We start from the raw sequence: 26,985 nt of genomic DNA on the forward strand, positions 1-26,985 counted from the left end.
CCCGTTTATAGAAAGTATTTGCTTTTACATTTTGATAAAAGGAAATTTACTCCTAAATTGCCTGTTCTGCCTTCCTATGAAATCAGCTGCTAAACCAGCAGGACGAGTCATTTAAGTGAAATCTATCTTTTCACGTTTACATTTCTATTTTTCATTTAAATATTTATTATCTCCTTTACTTACCATTTCAATGCTGAGATAAACAGAGACTATGAAGAAACTGAACACAGTACAAAAAAAATCTCACACTGTTTCTTCCAACGTTTTCTTCTCACCAAGAAAAATGAAAGTAAGATTAGGTTCATTTTCAGAGGCAAATCAGGTTAGGAAGAGTTATAAGATCTTTCATTCCAAGAAATTATTTATTACCAAAGCACTCTAATCATGGAGTCACAGAATAGTTTGGGCTGGAAGGGATCTTCAAAGATCATCTAGTCCAACCCCCACTGCCACAGGCAGAAACATGTTTCACTAGATCAGGTTGCTGAGAGCCCCATCCAGCATGGCCTTAAACACTCCCAGGGATGGGTCACCTGTAACTTCTCTGGGCAACCTGTTCCAGTGTCTCACCACCTTCATCACAAAAAAATTTTCTCCCTTATGCCCAATCTAAACCCACGCTCTTTCAGTTTAAAACCGTTGCCCCTTGTCCTGTCACAACAGACCCTGCTAAAAAGTCTCTCTCCAGCTTTCCTATACACCCACTTTGTGTACTGAAATGCCACAATAAGGTCTCCCTGCAGCCTTTCCTTCTCCAGGCTGAACAACTCACAGCTTTTCTTCACAGCAGAGGTGCTCTAGCCGTTGGATCATTTTTGCAGCCCTTCCCTGGACCCAATCCAACAGGTCCATGTCCTTCTTGTGCTGAGAACCCCAGAGCTGGACACAGTACTCCAGCTGGGGTCTCACCACAGCAGAGTAGAGGGGCAGAATCACCTACCACAACCTGCTGGCCATGCTTCTTTTGATGCAGCCCAGGATACGGTTGGTTTTCTGAATGTGAGTGCACATTGCTGGTTCATGTTCTATTTTTCATCCACCAGTACCCCCAAGTCCTTCTCCATAGGGGTGCTCTTAATACACTCATCCTGCAGTCTGTACTGATATTGGGGCTTGCCCTGACCCAGGGGCTGGACCTTGTACTTGGCTTTGTTGGACTTCATGAGGTTCACATTGGCTCACCCCTCAAGCCTGTCAAGGTCTCTCTGAATGGCATCCCTTCCCTCCAGAGTACCAACTGTACCACTGAGCTTGTGTCATTTGGAAATTTGCTGAGGGTGCAACTAAATCCCACCATTTACGTCATAATGAAGATATTAAACAGTACAATCCCTTGAGAAACACCACTGATTACTAATTTCCACTTGGACATTGAGCCATTGACTCTAATGCTTTGGATGCAGCCATCAAGCCAATTCCTTATTCATCTAACAGTCCATCTATCAAACCCATACCTCTCCAATTTAGCAGGAAGAATGTTGTGGGGGACCATATTACAGAAGCCTAGACAGATGACATCCATAGCTCTTTGTCCACTGATGCAATTACTCCATCATAGAAGGCTGCTAGATTAGCCAGGAAAGCCTTGGACTTGGCAAAGACATGTTGGCTGCCACGAATCACCTCCCTGTCTTCCATATGTTTTGACGTATCTTCCAAGAGGATCTGTTCCATGACCTTAAAACTAAGGGTAGGTTATAGCCTGAGTTTTGGCGTGAGTTTTAGCATTGCCAAAGATGTTTCCCCATCTTGGGAGATGAAAAAAAGAGTTTCACACATCAGAAGTGTTTCTCATGGGGGATCTATATTAAATCCTTTTGGCATGACACCCAACACCTATAACTTTCCAGATCAAAACCCTGCACAAAAATTCACTTAAAAGGAGACTTGATGATTAGAAGAATGGTAATGAGATAAAGGGACTATGACCTCTGAATCCCTCTTTCAGTACTGGGCCAGGTCAGCACTGTTCAAAAGTCAGACAGCAGCTTGGTGGCCTGCACTCTGAGATAAGCTACCGATCTTGTTGTTAATGATGACCAGGCACATACATCATAACCACCCCTAATAAAAACTGGCAGCCTCAGGACAGGAAAGATTAAGTTGGCATGAAGATTGTCAGTCTTTTGAAAACACTTCTACATGTCAGGTTTTGTCAACACACAAACACGAAATTAAAAGGAGCAAAAGAGAATTTATCCAGAGCTATTTAAATATATGTGTAAGACCATGTGTTTTATTTTTTGTGCTTTTTTCCCCAGCACAACCATACAGTGTCTCAGTTTCTAGGCTACTATTATTTCCCTTCTACAAACAAACAAAGTAGAAGTGAGAAGTACTAGAAGAATCATTATTTTCTCTCCTAAAAGATCAACTGAGTTAAAGCAAAATATGCTGGTAACAAAGGAGTATTTGGGGGTTTGTGGTTTTTTTTGGTCTGGGGTTTTTTTTTAATTGTTCCTTTTTGCAAACCAGCTTTGAAAGGTTTCACTATCAAAATAAACATTGATTTCAATGCCATCTAAATAACATACTCCAAAAGGGCAATCATTCAAGTACCTGGGTAACTATATACGAACATGTTGAAGACACATGAACAATGCCTTTAGTTTTCAGCATTTAATTTCATTGCTTTTACTGCTCTTGCCTATGAGATGAAGTGGCACACCCAGTGCTTACCAATTCCAGTACTAGAGTAAAATGAACGTTCCATACTTGATCCTCAGTTTCCCAAGCCCGATGAGTTTCTAAAAGCACAAAGAATGATGGCATCTTTCCAACTTTTTTTTCTTCTCTTTTTCTGGCCTTATAAGTTAGCAGTTGCTGCTACAGAAACCTTCTGTTTGACTTTCTGGCTGACTCTATTCACGCAGAAACATTGGCCAGAATAGCTTTTGGTGTTCTTTTCTGACATTCTCTAATATAAGCAAGAAAATACTTAAGAGTTAAAAATGCTCCTGTAATGGGTTTATAGAACAAGGAGAGAAAAGCAACTTTCCTTAACTTACATAAATGCTCTATCTCTGTACAAGGGTTCTTGCCAAAGATTATCTTGTTTCTTCTGAGTTTGCAGCTGGTAGACCAATAAACTAGCCAAGGATCAAGGAGCAGTATGCTAGGAAGCAATGAGCATATAGTTCAGGTATAGTGACATACTAAGAGGACTAAGGCAGTAATCTATATTCTGTGCTGTAAGGGCAAGTACTGTAAAATCTAAAATATTTCTGTCTAATGGAAAATTTCAAAATATACCTCAGACATGTTTATTACATCATACCTCAGTTTATAAAATTATGATCAAAAAGAGGATTTCTTTTGGTTGATGTCATGGCTATATCATAACTAAACCAGTAATTTCTAAACCCTTGTTCCCTGTTTACTGAAAGAATCTGTAACAGGTTGGGTTTCCATCCCATCCAATTACACCACATTCCTACAGAATAGTAAACCTGAGCTCTTACCTTGGATTTAACTTGAAGGTGGCTAACCCCATCTGGAAAAAAAAGCCTTCTGATCCAAATTTGGTGATACTTGCCAAGATTAGAGCTGTGTTTTCAGTTAACTTCAAAAGAATTAAGGACCTAACTGCATTGATCTCTTCAGAGAAGAGAAGATCTCACGAGGGGGAAAAATTTAAAAAAGGAATATAACATATTTCAAATGCTGACTGCCCTTTCCACAATTTCCATCAGGGAAAAACAAATCCTCCTTCAACAGACTTTTGATAGCTGGGGCTGAGTCCCAAAGCATTTCAACAAACACCACCACGGCATTCTCCTAGATATAAAAAGCATAGATAATCAATGAGGACAGGACCTTGGGTAGCCATTTAATCCATCTATTCGCTCTGAGAGAAAAACGGACCCAGGCAGTAGACAAAATTGTCTAGTCCCGATCCTAACAGATACAAGAACAGGTCAACCTAACTTACAAACAACATAGCTCCGAGATGAAGGCGTCAATACACAGCTCAGCTGTGCCAATGCAAGAGTGATACAGCCTCTATCTTTTCAATTTACTGAATCACTAGGGGTTTCAACTTTCAAAAACCTTCTAATGTTCTGTTGCTTTATTCAAGCTATGCACGTATTGCACACTACCTCCTCTTCAGAGAAAGTCAAACTGAAACACCACTCATTCATATCAGTAGTCTGCTGGACGATCCTGCCTGAATGGATCAACAAAGAAGGAATCTTATTTCATGAGTTTAATTTTTGTTTCTGGAATAGCCACACCACCTTCTCAAATGCAGAATGAAATCAACAGCACTCTTCTGTTGGCAACTCCATATGCACAGGGGTTCTGGGATAAAACTCTACAGCACTGTTAAACGCTAAGCATAGTGTGCAAATTAAGTGGTTTTTGGTTTGATTATTCCATGCCATTTGTCCTTTGAAAACCCACAAAGGACAAAAATCTGTAGACAATCACCCTTCAGTTTAGTCTCTGTATCAACATTACTTATTGGGGCAACAATGTGCTTTCAGAACATTTAAGATTTAATCTCTAATTTAGCTTGAAAAACACTTGCGCTGTTCCTGGAACTCCCCCAGTAACTTTCAAAATTTTTAACTTTTAAAACTTTGGTATCTCTTCGACTCGTGCCCTCCAGCGTTAGATGCATCTAACTTCTGCACAGAGTTAACAACGCTTAAAGTCTGCTGCATGCTTTGTTCTTTGATACTAAGAACACCACATACATATGGCTTCCTAGTATTTCCTACGTTGTAATTCTTTCTTGGTTTTGTACTGCTTTCTTGCTCTTCATTCTTGCCAGTCAGAGGTTTTATAATTAAGAGTAAATAAAAGGTGAATGCTAAAAAACTTTCTTAATTCTATTAATAACAGCTGTTCACACACACAGCAGCATTCAAGTGTAAGAACAGATTTTTTCCTGAGCCTTACACCATTCAGCAGGGCAAGAAAAAATGCTTAGGGTTTAAAGTGTTATACTACTGCAACAAAGCTAATTACCATTAATCACACATTTACCTTATAATGTTATTTCACACCTTCCTGGGATTAATTTTGCAGAGATTGTCATATTATTTCAAAATATATGCTTTCCCCTGTGAAATTGCCATTGCCATTCTAGACCAACAAAAATAATTTGAAGCAGCTAACAAAGCAGAATTATTTCTTAACTTCACAGCATACACTCAAATGTCCATTCTCAAGAGACTCTTCTGTTCAGCATATATTTTTCCCTCCTGCACTAATTCAATATTACTTGCCAATGTAAGGTACAAATTTGGGGCCACTTGGCTCTTGACATATGTATAAAATTAGTCAGAATTCTTTGACTATTCAGGCCCTCAGCTAGTTGCTGCTAACTTCAATGGGTGTAGATCTCTTCTAGAGAAGTAAAACCAAAAGAGCAGTACAACCTTTTCAATGGCTGCAAACAGAATACCCCTTTTTGATGCACTAAAAATAAATAAATACATTCTTCAATATGTTCTAAATATATGTTCTTCATACATTATCACACTGGTATCTAGATGATGATTTGTGTTTCCTCAAAAAAAAAGTTAATTTTATATATGGACATCTATCTCTGCGTAAGAATATATAAAGGCGTTTTGCATCCAGACTGAAATTATATTTCCTTAGAAACAGCTTCTGCTAAATAAGTTTTACCAATCTAGTTACAACACAGATCAAGATATATGTTAACTATTGGTTCATTTTACAGTTGTAAGTATGTACTGTGATAACTACCTAAAATTATTTGGAAGTGTTCAGTGCGAGTTTGACAGACCAATACAAATACAGGCTACAGGAAAAATAAGGAAGCTTGCTTGTTCCTCTGGCTGAAGAAAAAGTTTTATAAAACCAGGGTACTCTGTTGCTGGCTTAATGGACCCACTTCACCTTCCATACAGAAAGTCTAAGTCTTTGCTAATTCACCAAGTTCTGCAAGTAAATCTTTAATTAAGCTGACACATGTAAGAGAAAACAAATAAATAAATATATAAATATTCTGCATGCTTGCTGGATATTCACCTTATGTTCAAAAACACCTTTCTACATAAGCCATTTGAATTAGCGTGAACCAGTCTTATCTTCCACCTGTTTCCTTTGGTAACACGTATGAGAATAAAAGGACGCTTGTTATCAGGCAACTCTCTTCACTGACACATCTGCTATCTCAAACATAAGCAACTCCTACCCCTTACAAAACCCCATGTTTTGCACATGACAATACCAATAAATATGGGCACAAAACAGCAAACAGTCACACACCTCCAGTATTAAATCAGCCAAGGTTTATAGATATGCAGGCACAGCTAGCCATCTAGCATGATACTGCCAGGTTATTTTCTTAGATACTCAAGGCATTTCCCACTGAGAAATTAGTGTACAATATAAATATAGCGAGTGTACAGGCAGCGTACATCCAGGATTGAAGGTTTATGGCTACAATCTATCACGCAGGCCCAAATGCTGCTTTCTGAGACCATGAAAAATTTACATGGATGACAGGCAGAAATGATACACATAAGAACTAGAGCACACGGCTCTTACTACGTACCAATAAATATGTACAACTTGTTTAAAATACAAGCATGCAGAACATCATACATTTTGTTTGGCATATACCAACATAAAACATTAGAACACCTCTTTTTTTCCAATTATAAAAACAATATAAGTATTTTTACAGCTAACAACAAACAATGGATGGATATTAACAACTGTAAGCTCTGGAGAACAATCATAGGGTTTTACAAAGTGTTCAGCAGTAATGAAATCCAGAAGAATTTAGAAAATACATGAGATTAAAACCAAACTGTGCAAGACTGAATTTGTTCGAACTGCCTTAAATGTTACAGCCAAGCTGTGCTAGCCGAACTACTACTATGTCTTTGTAATATGCTTCAGTGCTTATTTCTGAATTCTAGCTTTTCAGAATTACAATACTAAAAAAATACTGTCCTGTTCTAATCTGTTCCAAAAATTAAGCAATGATGTACAGTGAAGTACCTAAAAGTGGTATCTTACTGTTTAATCACAGACAGGGTTTGTTTTTAAACTAATACTTAAAAATAATCTTAGCATGCAGTAAAAGTTTTCCATAAATGACTTAGCATTTTAAACTGATCCCATGAAAAGTAAAGATATCATCATTTATACACAAAAAGGGTGGATCGCGCATGTGTGTGTGTCAAACAGTAACAGTTGGGAGGAAATTAACTCACTTTGCAAGGAAGCACTGTATCTTCCACAACTTAAGGGGAGAAAAGACCTTCTCTTCTGATCCAAAAATGTTGACTTTTTTCTTTGTATTCGCTACATATATGCATTTGTTCACGTGTATATCTAATTTTTAAATAAGTATAAAAAAACCAATCTGGCATAGATACACTTATTTGCGCCTTTCAACACTTTGAGTTAATACCTTTCATTCTGCGCTTGCAACAGTTCTGAAGAACATGCACAGTCAATTAACGTGGCTTGGCTTGAACTGCACTACTACCCTCCTCATGAGCCAAATAATATTCCTCAGTCCCATATTCTAACACCTTTAACCCACTTAGGCTTTTAAGCCCCATAATAATTCACAAAGTGGGACTGAAGTTGGCACTTCTGAAAAAAAAAGAAGAAAAAAATAAACCCAACCCCCCCACATTTGCCAATGTTTACATAAAATAAAACTACTAGTGTTGCTTAATTTAAATTTTGAGGGGGAAAACATGCAACAGACCTTTACTGTGCCATTACATTAAAAAAAAATTAAGTAATTTCAGAAGGTTTTCATACTAACAGCCTCACCATTTTTAATGACTATTTTTCCATTCTAAAATAGTTTGTCTGTCTCAACCATATGAATGGCCCACACAAACAACACAAACTTAATAACCGAGTAACTGCCTATGCCAAGGAAGCAGTGAGAGTGACTGAAAAAGTGCTGTCAGATACCTAAAATAAACCCACTAATAAAAAAATTTTTCCTCAAAATCTGTGTGTAAATTGAAACTTGAAACTTTACCCAATCCCACTACTCCAACAGTGGTTCACCACTAAAGTGAATTTTACAAGTGAGATCATTAAGTGTTAATCCAAACAGCTGCGTGTGCACACACACCTTCAGTCAAACATATGACAGAGGTTGACAAAGCAAAAGACCAAAAATGTGTGCACAGTAACAATTTCTCTACTGGTTTCATTACCAAAGCATACAGATCTGCTGTTAAGTATGAGCAGCCAAATGTTCACCCCTCTTGGTCTCCAGTAGATCATGCTTACGCCTTCACAAGCATGTCAGAACTCTGGGTCTGCACTGATGCTGATGAATACCAAAAACCTTTCATATAGGCACTCAAGAGAGTTTTTCCCAATGCTTTCTATGGGTTGGCTTCTCACCTGTTTTCCCTCAAGTCATGGCATCCCACTTGGTCCGAAAAGATGTCGCAACTGGACCCCAATCTACCACCACTTTCCCCCTATACTTCATGTTACTGGTGGGAGGACCTTGCAAATCAGTGCAAGCTCTGCATTACAAATTGCAGAAGTGATTGCTGAACGACTTCTCTGGGTCATATATATTGGTCTCATGCAGTAGGTGTCACAGATTTTTGAAAACTTGGGAGAGGCCTCTAGCACTACTGCAAGAAACAAATCAGGACAATACAGAAACAATTTGACCTCAAGTAACAAGTCAAATATGCCCACTGCCTCTCCAGAATCAAATGTATATCACTTACACTTAACACCCATAAAATTAAGCAAAAGCAAGCTATCTACCCCCTATTTTTATCTTCTTTGTGAATCTTGAAACAGTCACAACATGCACCTCCATCAACCAAAATCAGGCCAAATCGAGACAGAACGTTATTACTGGGAGTGCTGTATCTGTCTCCACCACTCCTTTCCCACACCAGTCAAGGATCCCAACACCTTCCTCCATATCCAGAAGACAAGCTGCAAAAAACAGCATATTGGTATGGAAGGACTAAAATGTATTCTGACTTATCCTCCTAACTCTCCTTACCTCATTGAAAAGGCAGTTTACTCCCCCAGTATAAATCAGTACTTTCATATACATGACCGAAGACAAAAATCTTCAGCATAAACATCCCTCGTCCACTTGGAACATCCCTGCTCGTCCACACACCAGACAGTGGTGCAGACATATTTCAAGGCCTGCAAATCCCAGGCAGAAGCTGTATTACCACAGAAGCCACACAACGTAGTAGAGCGCACTGAATACAGACAGATGTATTTTGATTAAAAAAGCTTATTTTCATAAAGCCAAATTCCTATTAGATAAACGCTGCTGCTGCATACATACGACTCAAAAAAAAAAACCAAACCCCAAAACAAAAAAACCTGACCAACTAAAAACCCCAACAACCAACCTGTTTTAATTAAAGAGAAAAGATACAACAGATTTTCTTTCCTGGCCGGTGGGTGGATTCCAAAGGTATTGAAGATCCTGCCACCCTGCATACTTCAGGCTACTCCTCAGCTTGCTGTGTGCATCTGGGGCTCCACAGTTCCCTTTTCTTTCTAAAAACCAGTCTGCAATCCGAGCACAAACACCTTATCCCGGTTTACCTCATTAAATAAAATTCTCAATAAAAATGCAACCAGTGAGCCAACAACCTTCCCGAGGCTCGCAGAACAATGCAGACATTAAGCCCGCCACCGCCGATCTGCACAGCAACTCCCCCTGCGAGTCCCTTCGTTAATCCGCTTTCTTGCCGCCGCTCTCCTGCACGCACGGCCGCCGACATTCGCCCCGCACCGCCTGACTCACCCGCCATCCTTCCCCTCTCCATTTTGGAAGGCCGCCGGCCCTACACACCAAGCCCACCCGGCGCGGCCGCCCGCCCCGCCGCCGGCGGCGATGCCCGCGGGCGGGCACACACGCCCCGCCGCGGCGGGGGGCACGGCCGGGCTTCCCGCGGCGGAGGCTGCGAGCGCCCCGGGGGCTGCCCCGCCGCCGGCTGCCTCGGCCTCGCCATGTAACGCGGCGGCCGCACGGAGCCCGGGGCGGCGGCGGTGCCTGGGCTGCAGCCCCGGCGGCACCGGGGGCGTGCGTGCCGGCGGCGGCCCGAGGGGAGGCGGCCGGGCCGGGCCGGGCCGAAGCGGGCGGCGGCAGCCCGCACTCACCCAGCAGCAGCAGCTTCAGCTCCCGGCGGGCGTCCCGCTTGTCCCGGCGAAGCTGCCGCTCGATCTCGTCGTTGATCCGCCGGGCTTCCTTGGCTTCCTCGCTCAGGCAGCACGCCATGATGGACTCCAGAGTCATTCTTCCTAACTGGTTCAGACACAACCCCCACCCCCCCTAAAATCGCAGGCACACGCACCCCGCACTCACACACAGCCGCCCCGCTGCCGCACCGGCCCCGGGGGGCACAGGCGCTCTCTGCCCGGGAGCCCCCGCAGGGCAAGCTGCCTCGATGCCACACGGGCGAGGAGAGAGGCAGGGCCGCTGGCGGCGCGGATCCCCGCTCCCTGCCGCTGACAACTCCTCCTCTCCTCTAAATCATGCACCAAACAACATGGAAACATCCACCGCGGCGGCAGCAGCACTACCCAGAGCAGCGCAGCCCAGCCGAGCCGCTCGCCGCCGCCCCTCGCTCTGCTGCCCCCCTTCCCTCGCCGCCGCCCGCAGCCAACGGCGGTCCCCGAGTGTCCCTGGCGGACGACACCCCTACCGCCCTCCGACGCGACCACCCCACCCCCTGTGGCAATGCTAACGCCCGCTAATCCCTCCCCCCCCCCCTCCGCGCACTCATCTCCCCGCCGCTCCCCGTCCTCTGGAGCGGGAGCCCAGCTCCAGCCGGCTGGGCGAGCACCGCCGCAGCCCGCCGACCTCGCCGTCCGGTAGGACGAGCGTCCTCACGGCCGACCCTCCTTCCCGGCGGGGCGGCCAGTCGCCCCTCTGGCGGGGAGAGCTGCCGCGGCTCGCCCCTGCCCTGCCAGTTAAGGACGAGAGAGGAGGCGGGCGGCGAGGAGCCGCCGGGGAGGAAGAGGAGGCAAGCAGGCAGGCAGGGGCTGGGCTCGCCCGGCTTTTCAATGGCTCGGCTCCGCGGGCGTGGTGAGGCAGAAATATGGCGGACCGTCTCCCCCGCCGCCTCTCCCGCTCTCCCCCCGCGCCGCCGCACGCCGGGGGCGAGCGGCCGGGGTAGCCGGGCCCCCGGGGACGCCGCCCCCGCTCCCGGCCGGGCCCGGCGCCCCAAGGCCGCCCCCGCCCGCCCTGCGGCGGTAGCGGGGGGAGCGGGCGGTTTCTCACACCAAATGGCCGTGGGGAAGGCAGCCGGCTCCGGTCGGGGTGCGGGGCAGAGGCTTCCCTAGCGCCGAGCGCTGCGCTTGTTTTCGCTTCCTTTGTTTTCAGTCGGGGACACACGTTTTTATTCCGTGCTCATCCTAGAAGAGATGACTTGGGTTGGCAGGGACGGGGGGGGGGGGGAACGTGACAACTGGCGGGAGGGAAGGGAAAGGCAGAAGTACCTCCTCCACCCTCGGCCGGAATGGCAGTGCAAAGCGGGAGCGGCGGACGCCACCGGGCACGGGTCCGTTTTTACGGCCGCAGTCCTCCCAGCCTGCCCGGGTGGTTCTGCCATGTGCGGAGGAAACCAAGGCGTTTGCCACAAGGGCGGTGGGACGCCACCCCGCCTGACTGGAGGGGACCGATACGCTCGCTGCGGTTTATATTCCGCTGCTCTAACCTCAGCCAACGCTGGGCGCTGCCGCCCCTTGCCCCGGCCTCACTCGCCTGCCGTCGCGGACTCAGCCCGGCCGCCCTTAGCTAGCCTCCAGTAGCCCCCCACGGTGACGGCACACAAGTGGATGGGACCTACTCGCACAGCTTCTAGTTTTTGTGGGTTCATAAAATCCTTGCAAAATTCCCACACCTGCCCTTCGTCTGTCCATCTCCATACTAAACTTTGTATCTGGGAGTGTTGCAAAATCTGCTGGGAGACCCGTACCAGCCTACAAAGTGGGTAGAGGGGCACGCCGCTCTCTGTCTTCTAGCTTTGGGTGTGATGTACTTTCTAGCACCTCTTGACATCTGTTTTCATGTGCTCCTTCTTAAACCCTTTGTATGTACTGACATTATTAATTAAGTAGGGTCTGCCATATGGCGCAAGCTAAGGAGGGAATTAAAAAATGAGAATAAGATAATCAGGAAAATAATAGAGTCAATCAATTTTTAGAGCATGAAAAATTTTTTCATTACTTTCAAAAATGCATGACTTCCTCATAGACCTATACAGTATTTTTATGTATAATGTATAAAAACAGTTAATAGGATTTGGAATATTTTTTAAAATCACATTTCATTTTCCCAATAATGAGTTTTAGTGAAAATTGTGTAATCCTAGTTATTAATTTAAAAATATATTTCTTTAAAACCATCTTTCCTATTTTAAAACCTCTCTGTGTGTGTGTATGTATGTATGTATGTATCTATCTATCTATCTATCTATCTATCTATCTTTCTATCTTTTTGGTTCCAGGTTAATGCATTAATATTAAATCAAATAAAGATTTCTAAAGATTGAATTACAGGGACAGCTTACATAAAAATGTGAGTAAGTATGAAAAGGAGGTTAACAATTTCTTCATTAAATTAGTTCTCCACATACCAGAGTTTTTTCTAAAAGCCGTGGCCTAGAAGGGTGAAGATGGGTGCATGGTACAGGTCACAGGAGATACTCAATGGATGTGCAACTGTTCTATACCTAGAACACTGGTACATGGAGTTCAAGTCCGCAGCAACCATCTTCTGGGCTCATCTAAAGAAAGCCTATAATGGGTTGATGAATTTGTGACCTTTGGGTGAACCGTATAAAAATCCCCCCCCCACCAAATTGTGGGCACAGCGGTTCTATTGAAAACTACATACCTCAGACAATATTGTAACATTCCCCAGTAGATGAAGTCTGACTCAACTTTCTTAACCAACTCTTTCATATGCTCAGTGTAGCAGGCATGAACACAGTGTGTACCTCAAATGCAGAACTGTCATTTAATTTTGCATTTTTTAAGGAGAAAATATGCCCCAGGGACTGTAAATTTAATCTGTATGTACTGCTCCCATTGACATAATTGGATTTTAAATCTCCACTGAATAAATATCTTCAGATTTTTAATGGATGTACCATCTAGTCTGAATCTGGCATCAGCAGATAGCCATTACACTCTGTTTTACCCACTTCCTCTGTGACTTAGTGGAAGTCAGAAGAACCCCCATTATGGACAATTACATGATAATAAACCTATGAGGAAATTTCTTTCCAGCCCTCATCTCTGTGATGGTTGGCTTTTGTTTTGAAACATGAAACATCCTTTATAAATATTTTATCCTAATAAGAACTATCAGTAAATGACAGACACCATTATTGCCCATACAGATAATTATTATCCATAGATTCTATCCATACTGTTACCTAATCCTGGACAGATACTTCCTGATAAGCCTTCCCTGTAGCATCAATAATCTCATATTCCTCTATCCAAGTAGTCTCCAGTCCATGGCTCATAGCAACCCGTTGCCTGCGAGATGTTTTAATGTTGCTTACTGTTGCAGGAAATTAAAAGTTAAAAGTGAGACTGACAGAGGGAGCAAAGTATGATGTCAAACACCCTGCATCTTCAGTATTCTTCCTCGGAAGCCCGCAAAGACCGGGAAACCACTGCTCTGTTTTATCATCTCCATGTCATTCTTTGCACTAACCGATCCCAGTTTTTAATTTCTTCCTTCCATATGCCTGAAGGTATTTATTGTCACTTTACTCTGTCTCTTCTGCTTGAGATATGTTTTCTGTGATGTTTTTGCAGATTCCAAACAGCATCTGAACTTGGTACTTCCCTGACAGCAAAACAGCAGATCATGTATAGCAAAACGGCAGGTTTTTTGTAGTTAAGTCAGCATCCCATCTTAAGAAATGGAATATCTTGCAAGTGCTTTTTGATCGCCATTGTGCATTAGGAAGATGTTTTCACAGTGCTATGCACAAGTACATCTCAGTCTTGTTTGTGAGTGCTTACAGTTAATTTCAAGGCCCGAGTGCGTCTGAGTAGAACAAATGGTCTTTCCAGTATGCCATCCCAATCAGGTTTTTGTCTGGTTTTCTTTTTTTTTAGAACAACAAAGAAATTGTATCTGCTGGTTCTCTACTGTTAAATGAATAACATCCAGTATTTGCAATTTCCTTCAACTGATATAATCAGTTTGTTCCAGTATGTGTTGTTTTGACAAATCACCACCTGAAAATTTCCCAGTGTTTGTTTGATGTTTCAAAGTAAAAGCCGTCTGCCAAGGTCCTAAGGTACAGACTTATGACAGGGAAGGGTTAAGAAATCTCTTCGTTCATTGGATTTACGTGAAATTTAAAAAATTTATTTCAACTATTTGCATATCGAGGTTCTTACTGAAGACTTACTCCTGAAAAAGTGCAAGGACTGTTCAATGTTCTTTTGTTCTTCAAATCCTCTCTTGATCCTACAGATTTTTTCCCTCGACATCAGCAGAGGGACGTTCCCTCCAGAAGCACGGTACATGTCGCATCACCGCTGTACACACCATACACATTACAGTGTAATATAGCACACTATCGAAAGCCCTAGCATCGTCTCATATTTTCCTTTGCGGTCTTATGAACCAGCAACTCCTGTTTCTTTATGAGTCGCCTTTATTAACACTTAGTTTCAGGTGTTTGCTACAGCTTACAAAACTGCAGTGCGAACTCTTAGCTACAGCCCCTGCCGCATCCTCGGCTGGTGGCAGCGCAACACTACCCGAATCTGGCCGTGCGAGGCGCAGAGCAAATCGCGGTGGGAGGGCAGCCGGCAGGCCGGGTGGTGCTGCCCAGGCGCGGCCTGGCGCGCGGTGTGCGGCGCTGGCCCCCGCGCAGCACCGCGGCTGCGCCCCCCGCGCCTGCACAGCTCTGCGGAGCACTGCGGGGGAGGAACGCTGGCGAGCGTGTGGCGCGCGTGCCGGCGGGCCCGCGGGACGAAGGGGCGTTAGGGCTCCGCGCTGCGGGCCCCGCTCGGGGCGCAGCCCCGGCAGCCGGCACGACGGACCGGGGGGGGGGGGCGGGGGGGCTCCCGCCGTCCGCAGCGCAGCGGCGGCGCCCCCTGCCGGCAGGAAGGCGCGCTGCCCGGCTGCCGGCGAGCCCGCCCAGCCGCGGCCGGGGGACGCGGAGGGACAAGGGGCAGCGGGTGGGAGCGCGGGAGGCGCGGTCCGTTTCCTGCTGCTTCGTGCTGCGAAGCGGAAATGGTGACTTTTCCCTCCGGCCGCCAGCCGGGGAGCCCGGTGATGTCAGCGTGGCGGCGTTCCGGCGCCCGTCCCCGGCGCCGTGAGGGCCGCAGTTCCCTGCCCTTGCGCGGCGAGCGGCACCTCTGGGCGGTCCGGCCCCCGCCGCAAGGCAGGGCGCTGCGGCGTGCCGCCCTCCAGCGCCTCGCGGCCGCCGCCAGAAACTACCCTTCGGGGCTGAGGGGAGCGCGCCGTAACGTAACACCTCGTGGCCTGCCGTTTCTCTCCAGATGTCTGTGCTGGCGAGTGGTAGGTTGAGCTCGGGGCTGGATGAGGCCTTGGCCAGAGCTTATTCTTCCTCCGGCTAGAGAGGGCAGAGAGGCCGAAGGGGAGGGAAGGTGCCATGGCAGCTGCAGGGACAAGAGTGACACAGAGGCCCCTGCTAGGCGCTGTGGAAGAGATGGCTCCGGTTCGCAGCAGGCCCTGTGGGTGAGATGGGCGCCGTGGTCAGCAGGCCGTGTCAGTGAGGTGGCCGCCATGAGCAGCAGGCCCTGGTGCTCACAGAGCGAGCGGGACAGGAGAGGCAGACGGAGACTTCTTACCTCCGTCACCCTGCAGATCCCTCCCCTGCGCGACACCATGTCACTGTCAGTCCTCTCTTCTGCCAGCCCTGGCCCTCACCCTCACCGGCTGACTTAACTCCTTAACTCTGCATAGAACTGTTCTTCTTTTAGTGTGTGTTTTTTTTGTTTTTCTTTTTTTTTTTTTTTTCCCTGAGTTAGTTTGCTGTTGGTTTAAAGAATTGCACTGGCTTCCCAAAGCCTTCCCAAAGCCTTCCCAAAGGTTCAGATGACCCTTCAAGCCCGCGCAAGGCAAATGGCCAGTAGGCAAAGACTGGTCCAGACCACCCTTTCCATGGCAATAAGCTGCTGGATCAGCTGCATCAGCCAGCTGTTCCCATGTGGTCTGCACAGGTCTGGTGGAACAGGATCATAAATTCTAGCCCTGAAAAATAAAACACTTGACATAGCCATATGACACAGATTACATCAGAAGATTGCTAGAGTATGAGTTGATATCACAGTACTACAGCAGCTCAGTAAAAGGAGATACTTAAGTGTTTAATATTGACGCTGTCTCTGTGATGTCTTGTCCTATTGTTTATCTACAGTTTTTATCACAAAATGGATGCCAGTTATGTATCCAGGCTATCATATTTGTATTTCTCTTATTTATTAACTACATAGATTAACATCTCCTCCCGAAAGTTTTAGCAAGGCCTGTGATAAAGTGTTCCACCCAGGATCTAGTCTGTGGGATGCTATTCTGCCACCTCTGTGACCTAAATTATAAATCTGTATTTTGTCAGCATAGGAATACTGCCACTTCTGTCAAGACAGCTTTTGTGCTTATTGCTTATGTTCTTCACATTCAAGCACATTTTTCTTTCAGCTTCTTAAATTAGCATTTTTAACAAGGCAGCTTTTATTCTTTATGGAGTTTTATTTTTGTGCAACTCTGAAATAAGTTAGTCTTGGCTATTTCTTCTTGCATAGTTCTTAGCCTATAGAGACTTTGTATAATGTTTAATTCATTTGCAGTCAGTAGGACATCTCATGCTTTGCTGGGTTATAAGTGTTAATGACATTAGTTATTTGAATTATTTATCTAAGACCTCAAGCATTCTTTTCCTATTCTTTTACTTTTCTCCTACAGTCTGATCTTGGGTATACGCTACGTAATTCTGATTTCATTCAGGTTTCATAGTGTTGTAACTCCATCATCTTCAATGGAATTACAGTGTTTTTCGTCATCATATGCGGCAGTATCAGACCCTGAGCTCCCTTTAAGATGTTCGACATGCACTCTGTAGTGGTGTGAATCCTCCAGTTTTTTCAGCAAATATTTATCCTACATCCTCAGCAATAGTCTAGCCATTAGCATAATCTGGTAGGCCGTCACTCCCACCTTATTTCTTTCGGTGTCATGAAACAGGAGGCAAGAGTTACACAATACCCAGACAGAAGTGGTTCTTTTAGTATTTCATTGGAAAGTATTTGTAATTCCTTCCATCATCCAAAGGCTGTATCGGATGAGGTTGGTTTTTTTGCAATCCAAAGTATGTCACTAGAAGAACTATGGATAACTATCTCATTGGCCATAAGTTTATAATGGAAGACGAAACCAAAACCAAAGCACGCCCAATACTTTTCACAATCTTACAGCAAAGTTTAGTATGTAAAGTGAAAAATTATCATCCTGCATTATATCATTTCCTCAGTTAAATTACCTGAGCAACGCCTACATAAAATATGGGCATTTTTGTATTTCACTGTAAGCAAAGTGTTCCACATGGGATCGAGTATTTACAGCATAGAATGCACCTTAATGTAACTGTAAAATAAAGTGATCATGACTACAGCAACACTGGAAGTAAAAAATATTTCTATATTGTTCTGCCTGAATAATTCCATAGCAGAACTAAAAATCATTTGATACTCGTGATGCAATTCCAGTAGGAACAACACACAATCCTTAGAGATTCAGGTATCATTCAAAACCATAAAGAGAGCCTGCCAGTAGCAAAAGATTTAAAGACACAATGCATTTTAATTCTCTCACATTTATATATGTCTTTTCACCTGTTGCTCTTAAAAGGTAGCAAACATAGAAACAAACAAATACAGAGAAAATTCAGTGTAAAAAGTTAATTTGTATGTGAATGCAGACTGACAGTTCCCAGCTAGGAAACTGCACATAGTTCCTTACACAGAACTTCCATAAATAGTGTTAGAGTATGTAAAATCGTAAGTCAATGTGATATTTTTGCAGTGAATGTGAAGAGAAAATAAACACTCCCTTTTGTGTAATAGTACTTCTTAAAATTGCCTTTTCAATACGCAGTTCAAGCGCAAATTCACTGCAAGAATTTGGAAGCTTCAGTAATGAATCCTGTACTTTGTATATGCTTTATATCTTGTATTAATATGAGCATCAATATCTTTTGCACATTACTACCAAATCTCTTAATGAAAAAGAAGAGGAGTCTGAGTGATAAATGACATAAGGATAAAAATTATGACCTAGTCAATTGCATTTTCAGATGGGCAATTAAATGATTTGTATTGCTATATATAATTTTATAAAATGATAACAGAAGTCCATCAGGAGACCGTTTCCAGTCTTTATTGTTTTAAAGTGAGTGCAGAGAAGGATCTTAAAAGGACAACTAATCAATGTCTTCCTTTAACTGCATGTATAATAACAATGGAGGTATCTTTCTACCTTCATGTGAGAATCCATTAGAAAAGTTTGCAGTACCAAGGAAAAAATGGTCCTCTCTGTGTCTTATGTAAAGCCATTACGAATACTTGAGGAAAGTAGGATTCCTGCAAATGTATTTAAAATGGTGGAGAAAACTGAGTTAGAAGATAGCAAATAATTGCCTTCCATTTGATACTTCTGCAGGAATTGAGGCACTCAGTTACATACTGAAGTAAAAATGTGGGTTGTACTGTAAGCCTCAGTTTATAACTATAGGTATAACTGCAGTTATATAACTGTAGTTGTAGCCGTAAGATAGCCAGACAGTATGTTGCCTAAGCCAGTATGGGATGATTTGTGAACCTGAACTTAGAAATAGAAAAAATTCTCATGCCTGAGATGAATAGTCAATGGTAGAAGTACAGTGATTGCTGTATAGTAGTCAAATTCTTGTGCACTTGACATTGAATTTAGATAGTGCTCTATTCTATTGAGAAAGATTGGTGATCTATGATAATATTTGAGGGAATTATGGGAATTCATCAGTAGGGAAAAGAATAACATGACTGGTTTCGTTTGAAGAGGCACAGAGAAGATTCTTTTCAAACCTTATAAAATGCTGCTTTGGAAGTATATAGAGAGTTGTATAGAGTGCTAAGATGGTTTAAAAACATACTAGGATAAAAACCATTTATTAACCTGGTGTGGTATAATAATGAAGCAGGCTCTCAGGGTGCTTCATTTCTATTAGCCTGCTTCCTAATCTGGTTATATTTTGAATTGTGGCTTTGCATTACCTAACGTAGAACCTAAATAAAAATACTCTGAAATTTTGTTTTTGTTATGGTGGTTATATATTTAAAGAGATTGCAAGAAGTTAATTTTTTACTCCAAAGTAAAGAATGTTTAATGGATCTACAACTTTGAAGAGACTGGGAATTTTTCAGAAGAATCAGTAGTTAAATTTTAGGTTGCATACTGAGAACAATTCTAGCTACCTTTTGAATTACATTGCATATTCAAACCTCTTGTATTTATGGGGGAAAACTTCTTCCATTGATATCTGCTTATGCTGAGAAACTAGTCATGATTCTGTGAGATTTACCAGGAAAAAAGCGTTGAGCTCCCCCTACTGTTCCACTGTGTATAGATAGCTGGAAACCTGGATTTTATTCTGATGAGTAAAACAGTCAGGTAAAAGAAAAATTTTAACAATAAAGAAGTACCATTTTTTAGTTTCTGGTGCTACTAACAGTGGAAAGAATTAGAGTATTTAAGGTGTTTTCTAGGTATTTAGTATTCTCAAGGTTTTTTTGGCATTTATAGCATAATGTGCCTGAGCATGTAGACTTTGACATTTGACAGTTTTCCAGGTTCCCTGTGCAAAGATAGGATTTAATTTTTGTGCATGCATACAGTTAATCTTGTTCAATTTGCATGTCCATAAAGAGGCTCCTAGATGCTAAAGAAAAAAGGTACATCTTCTTACAAAGATTTCTTTTTGCTATAAGGAATTATTCTAAGAAATAATGACATGTTGATAATTGTAAATTCTGAAGCTTATGATAATCTCTTGTTTGTGATACTGATCTGACAACGTGTGTGCGCATGGATGCCTGAACGACGCTGATTACTTTATAAGCCAGTAATACTGTTCTCTCTACAGATGCTTTGGATAGAAATCAGATCGATTAGACTGAGCCACTGGGTTTGACTCAGAACTAGGCAGAGTTTAGTCCTCCAAAAGGAATGCTTAGCTATGTTACACAGCAAAAGAGTCAACAAGAAGTTAACATGGGTATATTTTGGGGATTGCAAGGTGGAAAATCAGAGAAAGAAAAGAGAAATTTAAATAATAAGCACTGATAGATACTTCCTTTGCCTCCAGGCTAGCCAGTATTTCTCTCTATATATGCAGCACTGATATCTCTTTTCACAGATACATGGAAGAGCCAAAAAGACATACAGAGAAGAAATGAAAAGGTGCTACTGGATTGTGTGCGGGGGAGTGTACATGTTGCACTGGACATTGCTAACCAGGGACTCTACCTTTCTTCTCCCTTCATTCCCCGATATGTTTTTACCTAGATGCACACACACATGAAATCAGAGAGACTCAGAAGTCTGGTGACACCAGTATTGTATTACAGCGATACCATCGGTTCCCCTGAAGAAACTCTTAATGTGAGTTGCATTTCCCTAGAATTCCTTAGCTACATAAATATTTTCAGAAGCAGCTTGTGCTTTGGCATCATCAGGCACTGACAGAAATACAACTTTTTAATGTGAATCCTAATTAGCTGATAGCCTCAGATGGGGTTTCCAGAACTTTTAAATTTTCTAGGATTATTTAAATGTTAGTTTTATTAGATATATTTCTTAAATTTGGGAAAGGCTTTTTGGTTGTCCCTCTCTGCCCCCCATCCCCCCACCCCTGCTTTTGTTTTGTTGGTTTATTACCAAAGCAAGGGTTGAATACCGAGATTTTATGGGTGGAGGCAGAAGTCTGTTGTGTTTCAGAGTAGTGGGAAACCCAGTCTAGAAGTCAAATGTAATGTTGGAATAAAGAAAAGTTAGCCAGTGATCTACTGCTGGAGAGTCAAAAGCATTTTATTTGGTTGTAATTGAATTGCACTTTGTAAAGGGTACACTAGAATGTTGTCCTGCCACTGCTCATCTGACAGACCCTTCAAATTCAGGACCCATAGGTATAAATTGCAACAAATATATGCACACAGATATCAGATGGAAGCTGATGACTTTATGTCAGTGATACTGTTGTTTCTACATGTATTGTGGTTAAAAAGACAACCAGAATGAGCCTTTAGGTTCAGTTCAAGGTAAGATACAACTTATTCCTCTGAAAGCTCTAGAAGGGAACTGAGGCAGGTGTAGTGTTTGAACGTCTGTTTGCTTAGCAAATGCACAAGATGTTACATGAATCCATCTACATTGTGTCCTACATATAAAGCCTTACTTTCTTTTCCTGGCTGTTTGGTGCCTGCTAAACTTTGCAAGTATTTACTTAGGGCTCATTTTCAACTTAGTATACAGATAAATGTCTAAAACTGGTGAAAGAGAAGCCCTGTGGATATACTGAAATCAGAATTTGGCTCCTCATGTAGTTTTTTGCACAATGTACCAAGAAGCAGTGTTTTTCATGGGTAAAGTATTCCTTAGGAGCCTGGAGATCCAAATGCATCAGACCAGTGGCCTTTAATGTTCCCCTTTTAAGGCATAGTTCAACAGTGCATTGCACACCATTTGTGTTGTAGTTTTGCAGTTTGCTTGGAAAAAGCTTAACACATACTGTAATAATTAATTCAGTGTCTATAAGAAACAGCATACTTAATTTCTTTGCACAGAAATGGCAGTGTTGCTATTATCTTTTTCAGGTAATTGTAAGTGGCTACCCTTCCCTTCACTTCCTGATGTTCTTGAGTCAAATACATATTCTATTTTTAATGACTTCACATGAGCTGGCACATTGAAAAAGGGCCTAAGCAGGAGTAAAAGTTACCCTAAATGAGTTCTGGCATGCATATCAACGATACCAATACCAATCCAAGATTTTATGCATCATGACTAGCTTTTGGGGTAGGCTTTTTTGTTAGAAGTAACCAGATGGTGGATGGAGAAACATGAAAACAGAAAAGTATAATCTTACCAAAATAACATGCAAGTTGAATTTAAATTTAGAATCTTTAAAAGGGGGAACCCCCCCCGACAGAGCACTGTATAGCACTCTACCCCTATGACGCTGACTTCTGCTATTAAATTTTCTTTGTTTTACTAATTTCTTGACTGTTTATCTTTTTATTAATTGAGCGCTTCAGTGTGTAAATTATGGTTAGAAGCAGGATGTAATGTAAGCAGTAGTGAAGCTGCTGTATCAGGTTTTTTTTCTTTAAGCTGTTGTAAAGAATACATGTTTTACTTAATACCAGGCACCTAGTCAGACTCAACTGGATCTTTTTATAAAATGTCACACTTTGTTTCCTTTGACTAAATTACAGCTTTAACTTAATAAATGATTTAATGGTTAGACCCTAAATGTAATCAAAACAAGTAAGGATTTAAAGAGATGAATGATTGGCCCTCTATGTATATGTTGGATGATACTAGAAAAAGCTATTGAGACAAATGGCAGAAGAAGGTAAATTACCTATCTGTTATGATACATGAATGAACGTGCATATTGTCTTTTGGATCAAATTTGCTTGAATAAAGTTTCAGTAGTTATTGAATAATAGAGCAGGATTTAGTATTTTAATATAAAATATTTTAAATTGTTCGTTGCCATAACCTAGACTCACAGTTTTGTGTGTTTTGCTGAAAGACTAGTTATTTCATCAACATCTTGGAGGAATATGTCATAATCTTAGCCTCAAATTCAGCTAAAAATTCCATATGACTAGAAATATTTGTCTCCATGGAAAATTCTTTCAGAAGCTGAGCTCTAAACAGATATATTTGTCCCAGGTCAACATCAACAAAATGAAAATCCTTGCTGAGACAATTCAAATACTACCGGGGGATTCTGGAGATGAAGAATTAATTAAACTGTCCGTTTAGGCATTTAACATAATTACGGTGCAGTATTACAGGAAGTTGCAAAGATCAAAACCAAAAGAATAAAAATTAACCAGGGACTTCCCTTTATAATGTGTGCATTCACTTTTTTGATGTGCTCTAAAGATGAGGAGATCTACCTGCTTGTCAGTTCTTTGCCCAACAATGAAGAAGTAATTATATTGTAGAATCAAATAGGGAGTCAGCGGTAGAAAACATTTTATGCAATTAGAGATTTTTTAAAAGGTTCCAAGATTTTCCTTTATTCGAGGCAACAGACGCTAGTGTGCTAATTGTGAGTGGTTTTTATAGCCCTTGGTTTGATCATTTTTAATCTTAAATAAATTTCCATCAGTCCTTAGAATCAGTTCTCTGAAAATAATCTAAATGTTAGTCTGAAATTTGTGGATCATACAAATCAGTAAATATCGGTGCGTTCGTACAAGTGACTAATTTAATTCACTTTCCCAGATAGTTTTCAAAAACCCATGATTTACTGTTTTTTTCAGACAAGTGGTTGGGGAACTCCCACATACTGCAATTTCTAATAAATTGACTATTTGCAAATCTACTTTTTGAGGTCCTTTACCTTATTATTGTGATGGTAAGAGTACTCTAACAAGTAGAAGACTGATCTGTATGCTTATCCACATTTCACCAAATCTAACTTTTTAATCTCATGGTGGCCAGATTTGTTTATAACATAATTTCTGAGTTCAAGATCATCATCAGCACTCATGATCAAAGCACTTTTATCTGTTTAGTAGCACGTTCTTTGTTAAATAAGACTTATTTTTTTGATAAAAAAGACATGTTAGCCTGTCTTTGCACATAGGCTGAGCTTTATTTGGGGTTCTGTGCTTTCATTATTTTAATAGCTGGAAAATACTGATGTGCTGGTTGTCTCAAGCATTGTTACTATACCCATCGTAAAGTTTCTGCTAGACTCTTCATAGGTGACCTTAAGGTGGTAGTGGTGTATATATATATTTAAAAAAGCTGAAATTCTCTAGAATATCATATGTATTGGTACTTACGCTTTAGGTTCCTCTGTGGACTTCAAAATTCTTCTAATGAAATCACTTTCCTTTTTTACCATTCTGACTTCCAAGAAATAGTTCAGGAAACACCATGTAACACCAAATACTGGCTGTTCTGCACTGGGGTAGGGGTGAGGTGAGAGCAAGCTGGTGCAGGGATCTTTCTGGATCCCAGTAAGAAAGGCCCAACAACAAATGCCTTAATAAGATAACCGCTTCAAAAAGACAAAGAAGAGGGATATAGATAGTAACATCTTACATCCCTTCAGGTGCTGGGCACCCTGTGTTCATGCAATATCCAACAGAGCCCCAGTGGATTTTCCCATGGCATGCTGTGTAGAGCGGATCCTGTCCATACGGAGAAACTCTCCCTTTTGATCATCCAAGGTAATGTATAATTTCCTTAAAAGAAAACGACTCTATCCCTAAAGGATGTTCTCATGAGAGCTAGTGCACTGTTAGATAATACCAAGGGCCATGCAGGACATGTGGTCATGGTGCTGAGCAGGCATCTCCAGCAGCATGCCCAGGCTGGGTCTGTCCTGCCACCGAGGGAGGCCTGAAGGCTGTGCGGTGCCTGCCCGGGTTAGCTGCGGTGTACAGTTGTCTCCTGGTCAGGATCAGTATGTTCCACCCCTTGATCCACGTATAGTTTACCTTTCCCAAATATGTATCACAATTCACAGATTATAATGCTAACATACGTGCTTCTCACATACAAGTCCCAGTAGAGCAAACGCAGACTATTAAAGATCACCAAGACTCCTCAGGTATAATGTGTTCTGCAAGGCTCCCAATACAGCATCTTCTTGCACTCTTTTCAAAGCGATCGTGTTGCTTATTTAGTCATTTGTGCTACTTAATGAAAAAATAAACCACCTAAACCAAAATGATTGATTTTTGCTCCCAGTTTGTGGTCTCATTAGAGAGAAATTCATGAAGACATTGGTTTTAACCTCAGATTATTCAGTTTTTCTGTCCCCCTGTATCACGTAAAGTACAATTTAATTGCAGTTTTAATTCTATTTTCCTGCTGCCAAAGTAGCCAGTTAATCTTTTTCTTTGACCTTTACGAATGCTATCCCTCTCTCTCTCTTTTGTGAATGGAAAAAAACAGCTCCACAGTCTTCACAAAAGCTTTATCAACTCCATCCTTGAGGCTTACATCTGATATACCACTTAAACAGCTGACCATGCTGAGAACAGCCAGTTCTAGCAGTGAGTTGGGACTACCGTTTGTTACTAGAATCTTGTGTTATAATCTGTAGACCCTAGTTACCTCCATTTGCTTAATTTCTCTCGCATTCTATTCTTGCCTTCATTGCCCCATTTGGATGCTTTGTTCGCGTTGCATCATTTCACGCATTAGTACCGGATCTGCTTTGTAATTCACATGGATAGACAGCAGTCCAAGGTTCAGGAGTGCATTTTGGTGTTTTTTTTTAATTCTATTTAGTGTCCAGTACATTGGGATTCCAGTCCTAATTGACAGTAGTTGTAAGAGAAATAAATATGAGAAGCCCTGTGTGCTAATACAGGTATTTCAACGATACAAGGTCTCTCATCAGGTACATTTTATTCTCTCTGCCATGGCAAAGCCCTCTCTGTATTCATGTATATCACCTCAACAGAAACATGAACTGAATTCAGAGAAAACTTTGCCTATGCAAGAACAGAGTAACTCTTCTAGCAGTTACAAATGCATCAAAATTACTAAAATGTCACCATCAATTAGCAGCTCCCTTATTACAAAGCAAATATGACTTGTTTGATTTAGGACATTGTTTCCTTGGTCAGCATTTAGGATTTTTTTTGCTTCTGACTACATTTTTGGATTTCCTTTTAGCAGCTGCTGCCCTCACAGCCTCTAACAAGCGCTCTCCCTTGATGGAGCATATTCAGTAGATGCATTCTATGTAATACTCTCCACGACGACCAGTTTTTAAAACCACTTCTAGAGGTATAATTTGAGTTTGTTATTCAAGAATTACAGTAAAGACCATGGAGTTGAGTTTACTTTAACACACAGACTTTTGTGGCCATGTGCCACCAGACAAATTTTTTATGAACTTTGACTAGCCAGTGTGACACTCAGATGTAAAATGCAGCAAAATTACAATGGCATTCAAGTGTGCTGAGTTACCTGCTGATTAAAGCCTCACACGGACTCACAGAGGTGGTGTTTTGTGAGACAACATTTGAAATCAAGGTTACCTTTGCAATAAAAACATTATTTTGAAGACTGGGAAAACAGGGTGCTCAACCAATAGTGTCTTTCCTCTATTCTGTATTAGCATGAACAGTTTAATATTTCAGAATTTAAGAAATGTTCATAACTTGTTCTCTGCCCCCCCAAAAATCGAGCCTTTAATTGATAGACTACATTAATGCAGGACATAAACTGAATGTGTTTTTTCTCCCACTAAGAGCAAAGGCTAATCAATATGTCTGTTTAGAAATCCTGACTATCTACTTCTTAGGTAGCAATAAATAATGAATAGCAGTATAAAGTTGTTTTTAAATATTAATATGTAAATATGTGTGAGTTCAGTATAAAAAAAGTATTTTATTGCATATGATACAGCAACAAGCTGCTATTCTTAATCTCACATTCCATTTTTTGTGTCTCTTCATAAAAGTAATCAGTATCAGCTATGATGTGAAAATTGCAAAGCACCTAGCGACAGACTCCAGGTGGCTCAAATAGATCTACATACATGCATAAAAGTGAAATGATTTTTTAAGTGTTTTGCTAAATAAGTTCAGGCTGCAAAGCTAAAAGCGAAAGCAAAAGGACTTGGCTTTTCTTTCTAACAGTCCATCTCATGTCTAGATACTGGAGAACTGAAATACTTGACTGCAGGTCTTAAAGCTAGCTGTACTCTGGGAAAAAAAAGA

At 41.9% G+C, this 26,985-nt stretch overlaps 2 protein-coding genes across 6 annotated transcripts in view; one reads left to right on the forward strand and one right to left on the reverse strand.

The window, feature by feature from the left end:
* The window catches only part of LOC104047646 (guanine nucleotide-binding protein G(q) subunit alpha), a 137,369-nt gene extending 126,691 nt beyond the window's left edge, over positions 1 to 10,678 (reverse strand). The window contains exon 1 of one of the 2 annotated variants that reach the window (XM_064439328.1): positions 10,120 to 10,678. In XM_064439328.1, the coding sequence (XP_064295398.1) occupies positions 10,120 to 10,255 (136 nt within the window). In that variant the 5' untranslated portion in view covers positions 10,256 to 10,678. Of the gene's footprint in view, positions 1 to 3,008; positions 3,027 to 10,119 lie in introns of those variants that run through there. The other variant, XM_064439329.1, reaches the window with a different exon arrangement.
* Positions 10,679 to 15,229: 4,551 nt separating this feature from the next.
* The window catches only part of CEP78 (centrosomal protein 78), a 55,286-nt gene continuing 43,530 nt past the window's right edge, over positions 15,230 to 26,985 (forward strand). Inside the window, exons 1-3 of one of the 4 annotated variants that reach the window (XM_064437853.1) lie at positions 15,230 to 15,520; positions 20,564 to 20,659; positions 24,357 to 24,474. The gene's annotated coding sequence lies outside the window, so the exon portion shown is untranslated. The remainder of the gene's footprint in view (positions 15,521 to 20,563; positions 20,660 to 24,356; positions 24,475 to 26,985) is intronic. The other 3 variants (XM_064437855.1, XM_064437854.1, XM_064437858.1) reach the window with 3 other exon arrangements.

Source organism: Phalacrocorax carbo, chromosome Z, assembly GCF_963921805.1.
Source record: "Phalacrocorax carbo chromosome Z, bPhaCar2.1, whole genome shotgun sequence".
In the NCBI taxonomy this organism is placed as follows: domain Eukaryota; kingdom Metazoa; phylum Chordata; class Aves; order Suliformes; family Phalacrocoracidae; genus Phalacrocorax; species Phalacrocorax carbo.